The sequence below is a fragment of the Mytilus trossulus genome, chromosome 10 (genome assembly GCF_036588685.1).
Source record: "Mytilus trossulus isolate FHL-02 chromosome 10, PNRI_Mtr1.1.1.hap1, whole genome shotgun sequence".
Lineage (NCBI taxonomy): Eukaryota > Metazoa > Mollusca > Bivalvia > Mytilida > Mytilidae > Mytilus > Mytilus trossulus.
This window is the reverse complement of record NC_086382.1, coordinates 7232099-7246840: the sequence shown is the minus strand read 5'-3', so window position 1 is coordinate 7246840 and position 14742 is coordinate 7232099. Positions and strand designations below refer to the sequence as shown.

The following is a 14742-nucleotide window of genomic DNA, read 5'->3' as shown; positions in this document are numbered from 1 at the left end:
TCCCAGTAGAGCCTGCTAGAAATTAAAATATTTATGATTTATTTTATAAACATGATAAATAATATAACAATTCATGCAAACATATTTTATCTGAGATGTAGAAAATTAAAAGATTAAAGAGAAGACAACTCATGGAAATATCTGTAATAACACATGCAAGATGTTTTCTGTAATAACCCTATAGCATGTATAGAGTTATATCCCTGACTGTACAACTGCAAGAACTAATATTCAGGAACAGTTGGAAATTAGCAGCAGACTATTCTTTACTGGATATTTTTACATGCCTTTGCTTTTGACAAGTTCAGCCTGAATATAGGAATTTTATAGAAAATATTCATGGAATAAATCAACAAGTACCACCTACAAAAGGGGAAAGTACATGTACCAGTCAATATTATTAATAAAACTCCTGAAACAGCAAAGATACACTGTAATTTAGGCTTTGTCTTTGCTGACATCTTCAATACTTGTTGAATCAAAATGTACATTATCATGATCATGATGATATTGATTGATTGATATTAAACACCACTTTTAGTACTATTGTGTTAATTGGCAACAATCAGTTTTTATTGTTTAAAAAGACATGGAGTTCTCACAGAAATATTGACATTGCTCGTCAGCATTTTTTTTTTGGTATGGTAAACCTTTAAACAAAATGATGATAAAAATGAAGTGCGAGTCAGACTGTAGGTAAAAAAATTATTTAGGATGTACCTATGCTCCTTTTTCCTATTTTTTTTTGTTGTCTTGTCACTAAATTATGTCAGTAATGACAGCTGGATATTTGGGGTACCTTTGTGTCCCCGAACACTTGTACATGTTGTGATTTTTTTGTCTGGGTGATGTGGCTTGCACAATCTGTATTTTCAGGTTAAAATACACTATACAGCCATTTTAGTCCATGATGTTATGATGAACTTTAAATAAGATAAAATCGTAAAGGGACTAAAAAAAGAAGAATTTTGTGTTAGGGCTCTGATTTTCAACACCTGAGATTAGTCAAGAAGAAAAAAATGTCTTTGAATAGGCATGACAAGATACATATATATATAACACAGTGAGTACCTTCCAGAACTTACATATCAAATATATGAATTATATCAACAAATATCTTACAACTGTAAACAAAATCCGGAAACGCTTCTTTGTTCTTTAAAATGAAGATTTAATGTTCAATCTAGGCAACATAGACTATCGAGAAACGGGAATCGAATCGAAACGAAACGAATTATATCGAAACGAAACGGAATGGAAAATGAAGAAACGAAACACAACTCAATCAAAGCGATTCATTATTCTTTAAGTCCAATAGCACTGTTAAAGAATCCGAATTCATCATGTGTCATTTATTCCTTGAAAAAGGTTCACATTTTTGTTTTAAGTCTTAGAATGAATATGAGTGCAAATGAAGAAACTGAAGAAACGAAATACAAATATATCAAAGCAATATATAACTATGATTTTTAAGACTAATTTAAATAATCCGAATTCATGTGTCATTGATTTCTTGAAAAAACTTCACATTTTTGTTATAAGTCTTAGAATGGATAGGAAGATGTGGTATGCGTGCTAATGACACAACCGTCAGTCTCAACTTGCCAAGCCCCAATGTAATTAAAATAATTAATTGTCAATTATAGATAACAGAAAGGCCTTAAACACAGAGCCGTGGATTTTACAGTCCAGTAATATATAAAGAGTCCAAAATGACAAGTGTAAAACAATTCAAACAGGAAAACCAACTATCTTTAAAAAGGTCTTTTTCAATAAAAGTGCGATTTTCAGACCAAAAAAAATGAAAAAAAATCAGCTTGTCTAAAATTGTATTTTAAGACTTATTCTTGAATACTTCTATTATACACCTGTTTGTGAATGAAAAGTGCATTCTTAAATACTCTTCAAAAGGATTTTTTTTCTCATAATTTATCACGGTTTCGTAGTGGACAAATACAATTGTGAATGGAAATAAGGAAGGTGTCAAAGCCACAACAACCCGACCATAGAGAAGACAACAGCCTAAGGCCACCAATAGGTCTTCAATGTAGAGAGAAACTCCCGCACCCGTAGGCGTCCTTCAGCTGGTCCCTTAAAAATATGTATTCTAGTTTGAAGTGATAATGTACGTCATACTAAACTCCGAATTATACACAAGAAACTAAAATTAAGGATCACAAGACTAACAAAGGCCAGAGGCTCCCGACTTGGGACAGGCGCAAAATTGCGGCGGGGTTAAACATGTTTATGATATCTCAACCCTCCCCCTATACCACTAGCCAATGTAGAAAAGTAAACGCATAACAATACACACATTACAATTCAGTTCAAGAGAAGTCCGAGTCCGATGTAAAAAGATTATATCAAAAGAAAATAAATAAAATGACAATAATACATAATTAACAACAGACTAATAGCAGTTAACTGACATGCCAGCTCCAGACCTCAATTAAACTGATTGAAAGATTATGTCTTCATCATATGAATATCAGGCAAAATCCCTCCCGTTAGGGGTTTGGTATCATACTATCATAAAATATATGAGAAGAACATAACCCGTGTCATGCCAACAACTGTTTTTTTTTTAATTAATGTGTTTAGTTCCGAGGCAAAGACCTTATAAGTGAATCAAAATTAACGCCAAAATATGCAATCTTTAATGACCTGACAACAGTATCATAACTATATCCCTTCTTAATAAGTCTGTTTAAAGGTTTTGTAAGCTTTGAGGTGAATACTGACATTTTTGTGCTTTGTAAAGAATATTACCATAAAAGATTGGATGTGAAATACCTGAACGAATAAGATGTCAGCATGTTGATTTATATTTACGAATTATTTTCTTATACCGATGATAAAATTTAGTAAATGTTTTGACTAGTTTGTGATATCGAAAACCCTGGTGTAATAATTTTTCAGTAATACATAAATTGCTCTCGCTAAAATCTAATACGTTGTTACATACACGAGCGAATCGTACAAGTTGAGATATATAAACATCATAAGATGGTGACAAGGGAACGTCACCATCTAAAAATGGATAATTAACGATAGGAAATGAAATTTATCTCTTTTATCATAAATTTTTGTATTAAGCTTCCCGTTAATGTCCACTACTAAACTGCTTCTTACAGCAATATAATGTCTCCTTATATTGACACTCTATAGATATAGGAAGATGTGGTGTGAGTGCCAATGAGACAACTCTCCATCCAAATAACAATTTTAAAAATAAACCATTATAGGTTAAAGTACGGCCTTCAACACGGAGCCTTGGCTCACACCGAACAACAAGCTATAAAGGGCCCCAAAATTACTAGTGTAAAACCATTCAAACGGGAAAACCAACGGTCTAATCTATATAAACAAAACGAGAAACGAGAAACACGTATATATTACATAAACAAACGACAACTACTGTACTAGTTTGTTTTGTTTTACATAATTGAAAGATCTCATTGTTTTCTGAATCGGAGAACCGATAAAGATTGCAGACAGTACTTCACAAATGAAGATACAACTCATGTTACGTTGTGGACATTTTGATGACTTTCGTAACGGTTGACAAAAACAGTGGACAAACAGAACCTATTCTATGTTGATAAAAATATATTGAAAATTACATGAAACTAACTCTTGTTATTTGTTTTGCACGATTATAATTGAAAATAGAGTAAAAAACGACTGCATGAAACGTTTTTATCCCAAACTTGTTTCGTAGCGGACCGTTACGTAGTGGGCATATTCACATGTTTCATCCCCACCCCCAGTAATCCCGATATTGCAAAAATCAGTGATTCTTTTCATCAAATCACATTCTTAACTGTACACTGATTTTTTTCTCATAATTTTAAAGTTAGATACTGAAGGAGACCCGTTTCTTACTGAAAATAAAAAAAATACGGTATCACTCTGGTCCATATGATATCCTCAATTTTTTTTTACCAACAATTTACCTGCCGTTATAAAAACAAAATTTATTTTTTAGACCCTAATATTTATATCCAGTGCATTTCTTGCAAACATTGATTATATAATACTATTTATTTGCAAAATTTAATGACTTCGTTTCGTAGTGGACATGCATTTTGTCACGGACACACCTGCTAAAATTAAAAATTCTTTGTCAAAAAATGTTTATCAGTAAAATATGTTGGCTCTAAACACACTTTTGAATAAAATATGTATAGAACTTATATTAGGTAAATTTACCTTTTTTTTACAATATTTTAAAGTATGATACATGAATTGAAGATCTAGGGTCATGCAATTTTTGTTATTTTGAACCATTCAGGAACCAATATCTTATTAATCCCTCTAAAAATAGTATGCTTCTTTGCATAAATTTATCGTTTTAATCTAATTTAATGTACTGACTGCACAAACAATTACTTGTAAACATCAAAATCAGATGTTTAAAGATGATGGGACAAGTAATCGCATTTTTTTATTTACATATAGCGTATTTACTTTTTTGCCGGTATCGGCAAAATAGCCACTACCTGTCATTATTATATATCTATTAGACCAAAAACTATACGAGTTGTGATCTTGTCATATATTTTATGAAGGTATGATAACTAACTGGATGGATTGTGTTTGATTTTCATAGGATGGAGACATAATCTTTCAATCAGTTAAATTGAGGTCTGGAGCAGGCATGTCAGTAACTGCGTATTGAGTCTTTTGTTTATTTATGTATCATTGTCATTTTGCTTTATAGAATCTTTTGTTACCAATTCTGACATGAGACTCGGACTTCTTTTAAACTGAGTTTTACTGTGCGTATTGCTTTGTGTTTCTTTATTCTACAAAGGCTAGAGATATAGGGGAGGTAGATATATCACAAAACAGGATCCTCTGGGCTTTGTTAGTCTTGTCTGTTTTTTAAATTTTGGTTCATTTATATGTTTCGGAGTTTAGTATGACGTCCATGTTCGCTGAACTAGTACATGTTTTTGTTTCAGGGTGTGGAATATTCTTGCCGCGTTGAAGACCTATTGGTGGGCTTGGATTGTTTTTTTTATTTCTGGTTTGTTTGTTGTCTCTCCTTTCCATTTTTGATTTGATTCCATGGTTAGAATAAGTTCAACTTATGTATTTCGTGCTATGCTTTTGGCTATTGTGTGATTTTTTATGCCTCATTTATGGGCATTATGTTTTCTGGTCTGTGCATCCGTTCGTTTGTCCGTCCAGCCGTTCGTTCGTCCGTATATCCCGCTTCAGGTTTTTTTTTTTGTCATGGTAGTTTTTGATGAAGTTGAAGTCGTATCAACTTGAAATTAAGTACACGTGCTCCTTATGATATGATCTTTCTAATTTAATGCCAGAGTTTTTATCCCAATTTCATGGTCCACTGACCATAGAAAAAGATAGTGCGATTGGGACGTCCGTAGGTGTACTATGGACACATTATAGGTTAACTATGATGAAGGGAAAATGTGACCTATGAAGACACCATAACTGTTGATCTCTACTGTTCATTTGTCTTTCATAGAACACTCCGGCTTCATCCACCAATAAATAATGACCGTCTCGAAATAGTTTATATGCGGTGCTTAAAAGGTTAAATCACATAAATACTGAACTCAGAGGAGAATCCAATTGGAAAGTCCATAGTCACATGGCAAAATCAAATGACAGAACACATAAAAAACGAATGGACAAGAGCTGTCATATTCCTGACTTGGTACAGAAATTTTCAAATGTAGAAAATAGTGGATTAAACCTGGTTCTAAAGCGCTAAACCTCTCACTTTGATGACAGCCTCGTGAAATTCATAAAAGTGGCGTTAAAACACCAACAATCAAATATTAAATAGAATTATAGCTCACTGTTAGGCGAGCTGATACCATATATACAAGTTTTTAGTTCACTTTAAACTGAATGATTCATTTTCGTCTGATTTTTTTATTTATAACATAACAAGTAAATTAATGTACTGATTATGTTATTAAACAAATATTTAATCTGGATAATCTAAATCTTGTATTAACCGTAATATACAGAGGAATATTAGCAATCATGAAAAGGTTTCGTTTAAAATCGTTAGTTTTTAATCTCCCGTGTTTTAAGTGGTACAAATGGATATGAAAGAAAAACACGGAGGTAATTTATTTCATTTCTCCATTTGTATTTTTTCAATTTTAATTGTTGTTGTTTAATTATTGACATTAATTTGTATAACTGATAAAATATTACACGAAATAATTCTTAAGTAGCAAAATAGTACTGAATATTAAAAGTAAATTTCCAGTACTACAGATTTTTGGTACAGAAATAGTACCTATGCAAAAGTAGCTGTGAAGGAATAGGCATAGGACCATACTTAAATATTCTTTGTTGTCAACAAATAAAATCATTTACTTAATTGAGCATCGGTATTTGTTTTGTGCTATGACCTTAGAAATAGTTATAATTAAAACAATCATTTAAAAACTAATATTTGACAATCAAATTCGATGTAACCTTTTTTTTTAATTTCAAAATGTTCACACCACCTCTAATCTACATACAAACTACAGCCCGTATTACACCCCGCCTCTCTGTTATTACTCGGTATAGGCTTTCATGACTTCCCTATGTTCCGCGAAAAGTATGATCTGGTTTGGGAAAACAATAACTTTTTCAAAGTTTAATTTTATTGTAGATGTCTGATGTTGGTAGCGTTGCCAGCATGTCCTCAACAAGGACTCAAGTGATAAATAGAAGAAATTCAGTAGATTCACTTCCGGGCGTTGAAGCTTACCTGAGACGAAGGCGAGGCTCTACGAGTCAGATATTTGCTCCTAGCGATCTCAATGACCTCGAGCAATATGTCAACAAGAAACGTCGAGCATCTGTTGGGCTTATTCAACTTTCAGAAAAGGGGGATATTTTTCGCGAAAGTTCAAGTTTGAGTTTGGGCCGTCGTCAGTATTCTTCTACTGGACCCTTATGGGAACAGGAAGTTGCGCACGGACAGAAAGAAGACGATGCAGCAACTATCAAAAAGACCAGGCGACGAAAGAGCAATGTTCAAGACAAAAAGTAAGTATAATAAATACAAGTCTCAATTATTATAATTACTTGGAGAAAATAATTTCTGAAATCCCTGTTTTGCTTAATGCCCGCGTCACACTGTCCCGATTTTTATATACGATGGACACCCGAATGCGAAAATTGTAAGTTCGTACGAAGGTGGTCCCCATCTCGTTAAAATACAAAAAAGTGACCGAAGCAAGTACATGTACGATGAATAACGAAGTCTATACGATGGTGCCGAAATTATATACGATAGCAAAAGATGGACATACGAAGGTTAACAGAAGACGGATATTAAACTTCATATCTCAGCCGAAGCCTACACGTTGGATCACGAAGGCTAAACAATAGATTACGAAGACTACACGATGGATTACGATGATGGCGCGATGGCCATACGATGTCTAAAATACGTCGTGTACTACGGGGCGCCGAATGGGACTCTTGTGGTTTTGTACTCAAATTTCAATTTTGTACGGACAAAAGTGACTTTTGTTCAACAAAAATGAGTTCAGTTTAACAAAATTTGTATCATACTACAAATTTGAAATTTTGTCATACAAAATTATCTATCAGCGGACAAAAGTCACTTTTGTCATGACAAAATTCATTTTTGTTACACAGACTTGACTTTTGTTACCTAATTTGAAAATTGAGCGACAAAAGTCAATTTTGTATTTAAATTAATTTAGTTTGGTTTCTGTGAACTAATTTGCATACAAAATCGACTTTTGTTACACAAAAATTACTTTTGTTACACAAAATTGACTTTTGTTACACAAAATTGACTTTTGTTACACAAAATTGACTTTTGTTACACAAAATTGACTTTTGTTACACAAAATTGACTTTTGTTACACAAAATTGACTTTTGTTACACAAAATTGACTTTTGTTACACAAAATTGACTTTTGTTACACAAAATTGACTTTTGTTACACAAAATTGTCTTTTGTGAGACAAAATTGACAAAATTGACTTTTGTCTCAACAAAATTGACAAAATTCAATTTTTTCTCACAAAAGTCAATTTTGTCTCACAAAAGTCAATTTTGTCTCACAAAAGTCAATTTTGTCTCACAAAATTGAATCTTACCGTACACAATTGACTTTTGTGATTTAATTTCCATATCAGGTAACAAAAGTCAATTTTGTATGCAAATATGTTTATATTTGCATACCTTTAAGACAAAATTGACTTTTGTCATGACAAATATGAATTTTGTCTACAAAAATGAATTTTGTCATGACAAAAATGAATTTTGTCTACACAAATGAATTTTGTCATCACAAAATTGAAGTTCTCACAAAACAAGTCTGTAGCACATAGTTTTGTAAGACAAAAATGATTTTGTTATGACAGAATTGAATTTTGTACAAAACCACAAGAGTCCCATTCGGCGCCCCGTATGTACAGCTTACAATGCATTTAAATTATATGCCCCTTTTATTCAAAAAGAGCTCTTTCCAGGAGAATATCATAATAATATAGACAAAAGGAAGGATGTGGGGAAAGCAACAAATGCGGCAAAATATGACATATAGAAAACAGTATGGTTATGGAGTAAACATTCGTGTGACAACAACTCAGACGGTACATAAAAAATCAGAATAATGAAAAAAAGGTTGGTTTCCCTATATACGTGTACCTGCAGTGTTGATGTACCGTAGGCGCGTTTATGATTATCATTATGTAACTTGATATGAAAAATTGACAAAAAAATATATTTTACTTGTAAAAGTAAATCCTGAGCCTGTAATAGCTGCTCTTCTTGTTCCATTTGAATTAATAGAAACAACGCTGTCGCCGTTCTTGTTCTCATAGAATCATATGATATGAGCTCCATGTTTTGGGAACGTCTTTCTTAACGGTCGTATTAGACTGACCAGTGCATGCATATCGCGCATGCGATTTAAATGTATTTTAGCGCGAAAATTTATTTATATTTAGCTGGATTTATTGCCGTCGTAATCCATCTTGTCGCCTTCGTACTTTTATTCGATGGCAACGGGATTACGAGGTCTTTACGAAGTCGTGTTGCCATCGTAAGACCTTCGGGTATCTTCGTGATTCATTCGCCTAGACATCGTAATGTCAAAACTACCCGATGGAAACGATGGAAACACGAATGCAATACGATGTTCAAAAATGCATTCCCAGTGACATTACGATGTTGAGGATGGTGATACGAACTCAATACGAACCCTTAACATCGGACGCACCTTCGGAGATTTTTTAACATGTTAAAAAATTTAGAACCCTTCCCGAAGTTGTCCCCGAAGGCTAGAAAAAGTGGGCGACGGTTCTACGATGGTTAAAGATGGCACTACGAATAGTCCGATCTGCATACGATCAGTCCCGATTTTGAAAATTTTCGTAATCGTGTTGCCATCGGCGTAAAAATCGGGACAGTGTGACGCGGGCATAAAGAGTTGTTCTCCTTGTTTTGAATTTCTAAAAAACATACACGCAATAGGGCCTGCGAAGCAGATTTTTATTAGTAGAAAAAAAGGGAAATAAACACAAAATCAGTACAAACACATACAAAAAAAAGCAACGGAACAGCGCTTTAATTGCTGTTCTTCATCTAAAAGTCACAATGAAGCCTTCAACACGAAGCAAACAATCTTTCACCACCCTGCATTTTTAAGACGGTCCAATGCATCGGCTTGTATCAGTTAAATAATTTGCTGTAATCCTTTTACGACTATCATATGGTAGTCAAAATTGGTTATAATGATTTTAGAATGTTTTTATTAGTGTTTGAAAACTGTTTCATAATTACTTAAACTTTGTATAACTAATGTCCTTTTTAGTTATGCTTATGCTGAAAGAAGGACGAAAGATACCAAAGGGACAGACAAACTCATAGATCGAAAATAAACTGACAAGGCCATGGTTAAAAATGAAAAAAGACAAACAGACAAATAATAGTTAACATGACACAACATTGAGAAATCTTGCTGATCCTTGCTTAACTTCATCATTCTGTGATAAATTCAACAGTGTACATGACGAAAAAGATGCGACACCCAGACTGATAAAAAATTAAATATTCAAATTTCAAAATATTCCGATAATTTCTATGTTTTCCACTACAAGTATTTCGATAATTTCAAAATAAATTTGTATGGAATAATGTCTGATAGATCCTTCGCCTATAACGTATGGGGTTTAACGAAAACTTGACATATAGCTAAAAGCCATACTTCGAATTGGTCCTACCGAATTTAATGACATTATCTTGACGCAAAGCTATTGAATTTTAATGAAAGAAAAAAAAATGAAAACAACCCGTTCTGTAAATGCTTTTCTGGATCAAATTTTATCAGGAAAGCTCAAACGAGGCCAAATATTTAAAGCAAAGATGAACTTAGCCCATACCGCATAGTCCCTTAGTCAACTTTTCCTGAGGGAGTTTAAACCGTAGTTTCTTTTAATTTTAACTTACATTGAAATGTATACGTAAGCGTTGGAGTCGTGTTGAAATCCATAACTCTGAATTTGATCTGAAGAACAACAATTAAAGCTCTGCACGTTTTGTTTTGTGTTTTTCATATGCATGTAGTAGTATGGTTTTCGTAATTCAATTTTGGTATGTGTCGTTGCGCAAGTGCACATCATATTTAACTGAAATTATAACAAAGTGAAAGAAGAGCGTCATATTATAATAAGATATACAGTATGAAGGTGATTTTATTGTCCTAATGCATTCAATTATATATTTCACCATTAATGATTCCAATTTTTGACATTTCAGATCTCTGTATTCAATTACTGGAGAAAATATTGCTGGAAAAGATATGCAGTTTTTGGACAAGCCTGCAATTGGTGAAAGTGCTACATCCAACAACAACATTGAGCAAAAGGTTGAAAGAGAATATATTCTCAAGGCACATCTCCGTGACAACAGCCATGCCAAGTTTGAAAATGCCATCATGAGACACTTTTATAAGGCCCCGGCACCAAAGGCACATCCGGGATATGGCATGCCACGCCCAGAAACAAGGGAGGCAAATCCGTTTAAATTGATGATGGCTGATCTTCAAAGAGACCCGAGTATTGTACAGGTAAATTCGTACCCCTCCCTTTCAAACCCAAAGAAGTGCCAGATTGGTAATGATTTTTGCGAAGTTCTTGGACCTGCATCCTGCTCAACCTGTATTGAGACAACTAATAGATATATCGCAGACGAACTTCAGAGAATTATGTTTCCAAAAATAGACATGAACAGAGTAAGACTGGTCAAGCCAAAGCTCGCTAGAGTCATGAAACATGGACATATGTTTCAAGTTCGAAAGAAAAAAATGGGCGATCTCGATTACCCCGAGGAATTGGTGACGTCGCTAAGACGACAAGAAACACAAATTAGTCATTTAACTAAAAGTGCTGTGAATCCGTTTAGTCGTTCAAGTTCTAGATCAAAAAGAAGTTCTCATACAAATCGAAAAACAATATCACGTGATTTGCCAAATATTAATGAGGACCGTTCAAAATTGAAACCATTGGAATTAAAATGATTCTTGTGACCACGTGGTTGATTCTTTTCCTTAAAAGCTAAAACTAAAGTAGGGATTGATCGAGCTTATAGGAACCTGTGTTTAATAGAGACAGATCCAGATTTTTTTTTGGGGGGGGCGCTGAATTTCAAAGAGGGGAACCAAGAGGGGAACCGCTTTAATCGTGCTTCAGTGATTTCCTACATAATCGACAAAAAATTCCTCACATAAAATCCGCCTTTGCTCAATTTAAGTATTTTCCTCACCTATGTTAAGTGTTGTTAAAAACCAGTTCAATCCACCATTTTTTACATTTGAAAATGTCTGTACCAAGTCAGGAATATGACAGTTGTTGACCATTCTTTTGATGTGTTTTGCCATTTTATTTTGCCATGTGATTAGGGACTTTCCAATTGAATTTTCCTCGGAGTTCAGTATTTTTGTTTTTTTGTTTTTTTTACTTTTTTTAATAATCATTCAGTTTTTCATCCATGCATTGTGTCCGCTTTGGTGCTCTCTTTTCTTTTTTTCAACATATGAATAATATGTTATTTCTCTTCATGTATATATTTTGGGGAAAAATTACATAAACAGTTAAAGAATAAAACAGAAATAAAGGATCCCGATTATAACTTCATCCATTACTCTTTTATAAATATTTGTTTCACCTATAGTCAATGATGTGTTTCAGTGATTCGTTATGATTATGTATTAATACTGAAAGCATAATTTACATGTACATGAATTGAGCAGTACAACTGACCACAACAATCATCCACACAAGAATTCCTCCAACAAATTTAGACAATCAAATGCAGTTTATGAAAACGATAGAATTAATTGGTTTTTTTTTCTTCTTTGTTAGATTAATAACTTGCATTTTATGTTCCTTTCAACTCGATTGCCAATATTGACTTTTCGACTCTCTACACTACACTTCCACACAATTGTATCAAACGAATTCTCGTATTTACAAAAATGGTCGTTTGAAAAATCTTATTGACGCACATTTATTTGCTGCTACTCAAATAAGCCCTTTTATATCATGAAACAGGTTAATATGATGAATATATTATCTAGAGGTGATAACGGCTGTGAGTAATCTGGGTCTCTGACGAGTCTTATGTAGACGAAACGCACGTCTGGCGTACTAAATTATAATCCTGGTACCTTTGATAACTATTTACACCACTAAAGTTTTTCTTGTTCCAGGCATAGATTACCTTAGCCGTATTTGGCACAATTATTTGGAAATTTCGATCCTTAATGCTCTCTAACTTTGTACTTGTTTGGCTTTTTAACTGGTTTGATTTGAGCGTCACTGATGAGTCTTATGTAGACGAAACGCGTCTGGCGTACTAAATTATAATCCTGGTACTTTTGATAACTATTTACACCACTTGGTCGATGTCACTGCTGGTGGACGTTTCGTCCCCGATGGTATCACCAGCCCAGTAGTCAGCACTTAGGTGTTGACATGAATATCAACAATGTGGTCATTTTTATAAATTTCCTGTTTACAAAACTTTGAATTTTTCGAAAAACTAAGGATTTTCTTATTCCAGGCATAGATTACCATAGCCGTATTTAGCACAATTTTTTGGAAATATGAATCCTCAATGCTCTTCAACTTTGAACTTGTTTGGCTTGATAAATATTTTGATATGATCGTCACTGATGAGTCTTATTTAGAGATGAGTCTTATTTAGACGAAACGCGCGTCTGGCGTACTAAATTATAATCCTTGTACCTTTGATAACTATGTACACCACTTGGTCGATGTCACTGCTGGTGGACGTTTCGTCCCCGATGGTATCACCAGCCCAGTAGTCAGCACTTCGGTGTTGACATGAATATCAACAATGTGGTCATTTTTATAAATTTCCTGTTTACAAAACTTTGAATTTTTCGAAAAACTAAGGATTTTTTTATTCCAGGCATAGATTACCTTAGCCGTATTTAGCACAATTTTTTGGAAATATGAATCCTCAATGCTCTTCAACTTTGAACTTGTTTGGCTTTATAAATATTTTGATATGATCGTCACTGATGAGTCTTATTTAGAGATGAGTCTTATTTAGACGAAACGCGCGTCTGGCGTACTAAATTATAATCCTTGTACCTTTGATAACTATTTATCGGTCGTCCCACGGTCTATATCACTCTGTTCAGCTCTTAATATTATTCCATATCATGTCTTTGTGACGTCAAATACGTTGACCCGGCCTTAATAATTTTGACCCGGACATATCAGCGACGTCATAATGTTTGAGCCGACGTTAATAACTTTGACCCGAACTTATCAAGTCATCTTGTGTGTTTTGGTGAAGCAAAGAAAACACTTCTGAAACAAGCAAATATAGCCCGATAAATCGATTATCAGATTATCTGCATAATTATATTGTAAAATATCAGCTGCTTGGCATTATATGAAGGCTTTTTGATCTCGTTCGCTACGCTCACTCGACAAAAAGCTTCATATTATGTATCGCAGCTGATATTTTACGATATCAACATGCAGATAACCTGATAATCGGTACTTACACCACTTGGTCGATGTCACTGCTGGTAGATGTTTCGTCCCCGAGGGTATCACCAGCCACGTAGTCAACACTTCGGTGTTGACATGGATATCAATAATGTTGTCAATTTTATAAATTTCAAGTTTACAAAACGTTGAATTTTTCGGAAAACTAAGGATTTTCTTATTCCAAGCAAAGATTACCTTAGCCGTGTTTGGCACCTTTCTTTTGGAAATTTGGATCCTCAATGCTCTTCAACTTTGTTCTTGCTTTCATCTACTTTATTTGGTAAATGGTCCACAGTAGTCTAATTGGCAATCTGACTTGTCATAATCTTATTTCCATTAAAAAAAAGGATAAATAACGATGTAACCGTTTCATTTGAGCAACAACAATTAACTAAAAACAACTAAAGGACGAATCAGAACTCTACAGAACATTTGGTGTATTCAATTAATTAAATTAGAAATTCAATGAGAGGTTTGGAAAAGTCTTTTCAAGCGAGGCAACCAAATGAAGTAAATATTGCTAATTAATCATCAAGATAACTTGTAATTTTTTATACGTATTTCAAGCTGTTAAAGGCATAGGTGAGCTTATATATATATATAATTTGAAAATGGCAAATAAAAATAAAGTACAAAGGAAAATACATTTTATTTTGTTCTAACTCGTTCAAAATAACATCTTGTATAATTC

The 14742-nt window shown here is 33.7% G+C and overlaps 2 protein-coding genes across 4 annotated transcripts in view; one reads left to right on the top strand and one right to left on the bottom strand.

Annotated features, from left to right (window-relative positions):
• Positions 1–1206, bottom strand: part of LOC134686795 (coiled-coil domain-containing protein 28A-like) — a 39237-nt gene extending 38031 nt beyond the window's left edge. The window contains exon 1 of one of the 3 annotated variants that reach the window (XM_063546568.1): positions 1123–1206. The gene's annotated coding sequence lies outside the window, so the exon portion shown is untranslated. Of the gene's footprint in view, positions 1–1071 lie in introns of all 3 variants that reach the window. The other 2 variants (XM_063546567.1, XM_063546569.1) reach the window with 2 other exon arrangements.
• A 4801-nt stretch (positions 1207–6007) lies between these two features.
• On the top strand, positions 6008–11552 carry LOC134686013 (uncharacterized). Its single transcript, XM_063545720.1, has 3 exons — positions 6008–6108; positions 6650–7029; positions 10783–11552. The coding sequence occupies exons 2-3, from the start codon at positions 6650–6652 to the stop codon at positions 11540–11542; spliced, it is 1140 nt and encodes a 379-aa protein (XP_063401790.1). The 5' UTR covers positions 6008–6108; the 3' UTR covers positions 11543–11552.
• Positions 11553–14742: the final 3190 nt, after the last annotated feature.

What these genes read in the sequence shown, in the direction of transcription:
- LOC134686013 (XM_063545720.1), top strand. Translation starts at nt 6,650, where the DNA reads ATGTCTGATGTTGGTAGCGTTGCCAGCATGTCCTCAACAAGGACTCAA. An exon ending in AGCAATGTTCAAGACAAAAA is followed by an intron (nt 7,030 to 10,782) that starts GTAAGTATAATA and finishes TTGACATTTCAG; the next exon opens with ATCTCTGTATTCAATTACTG.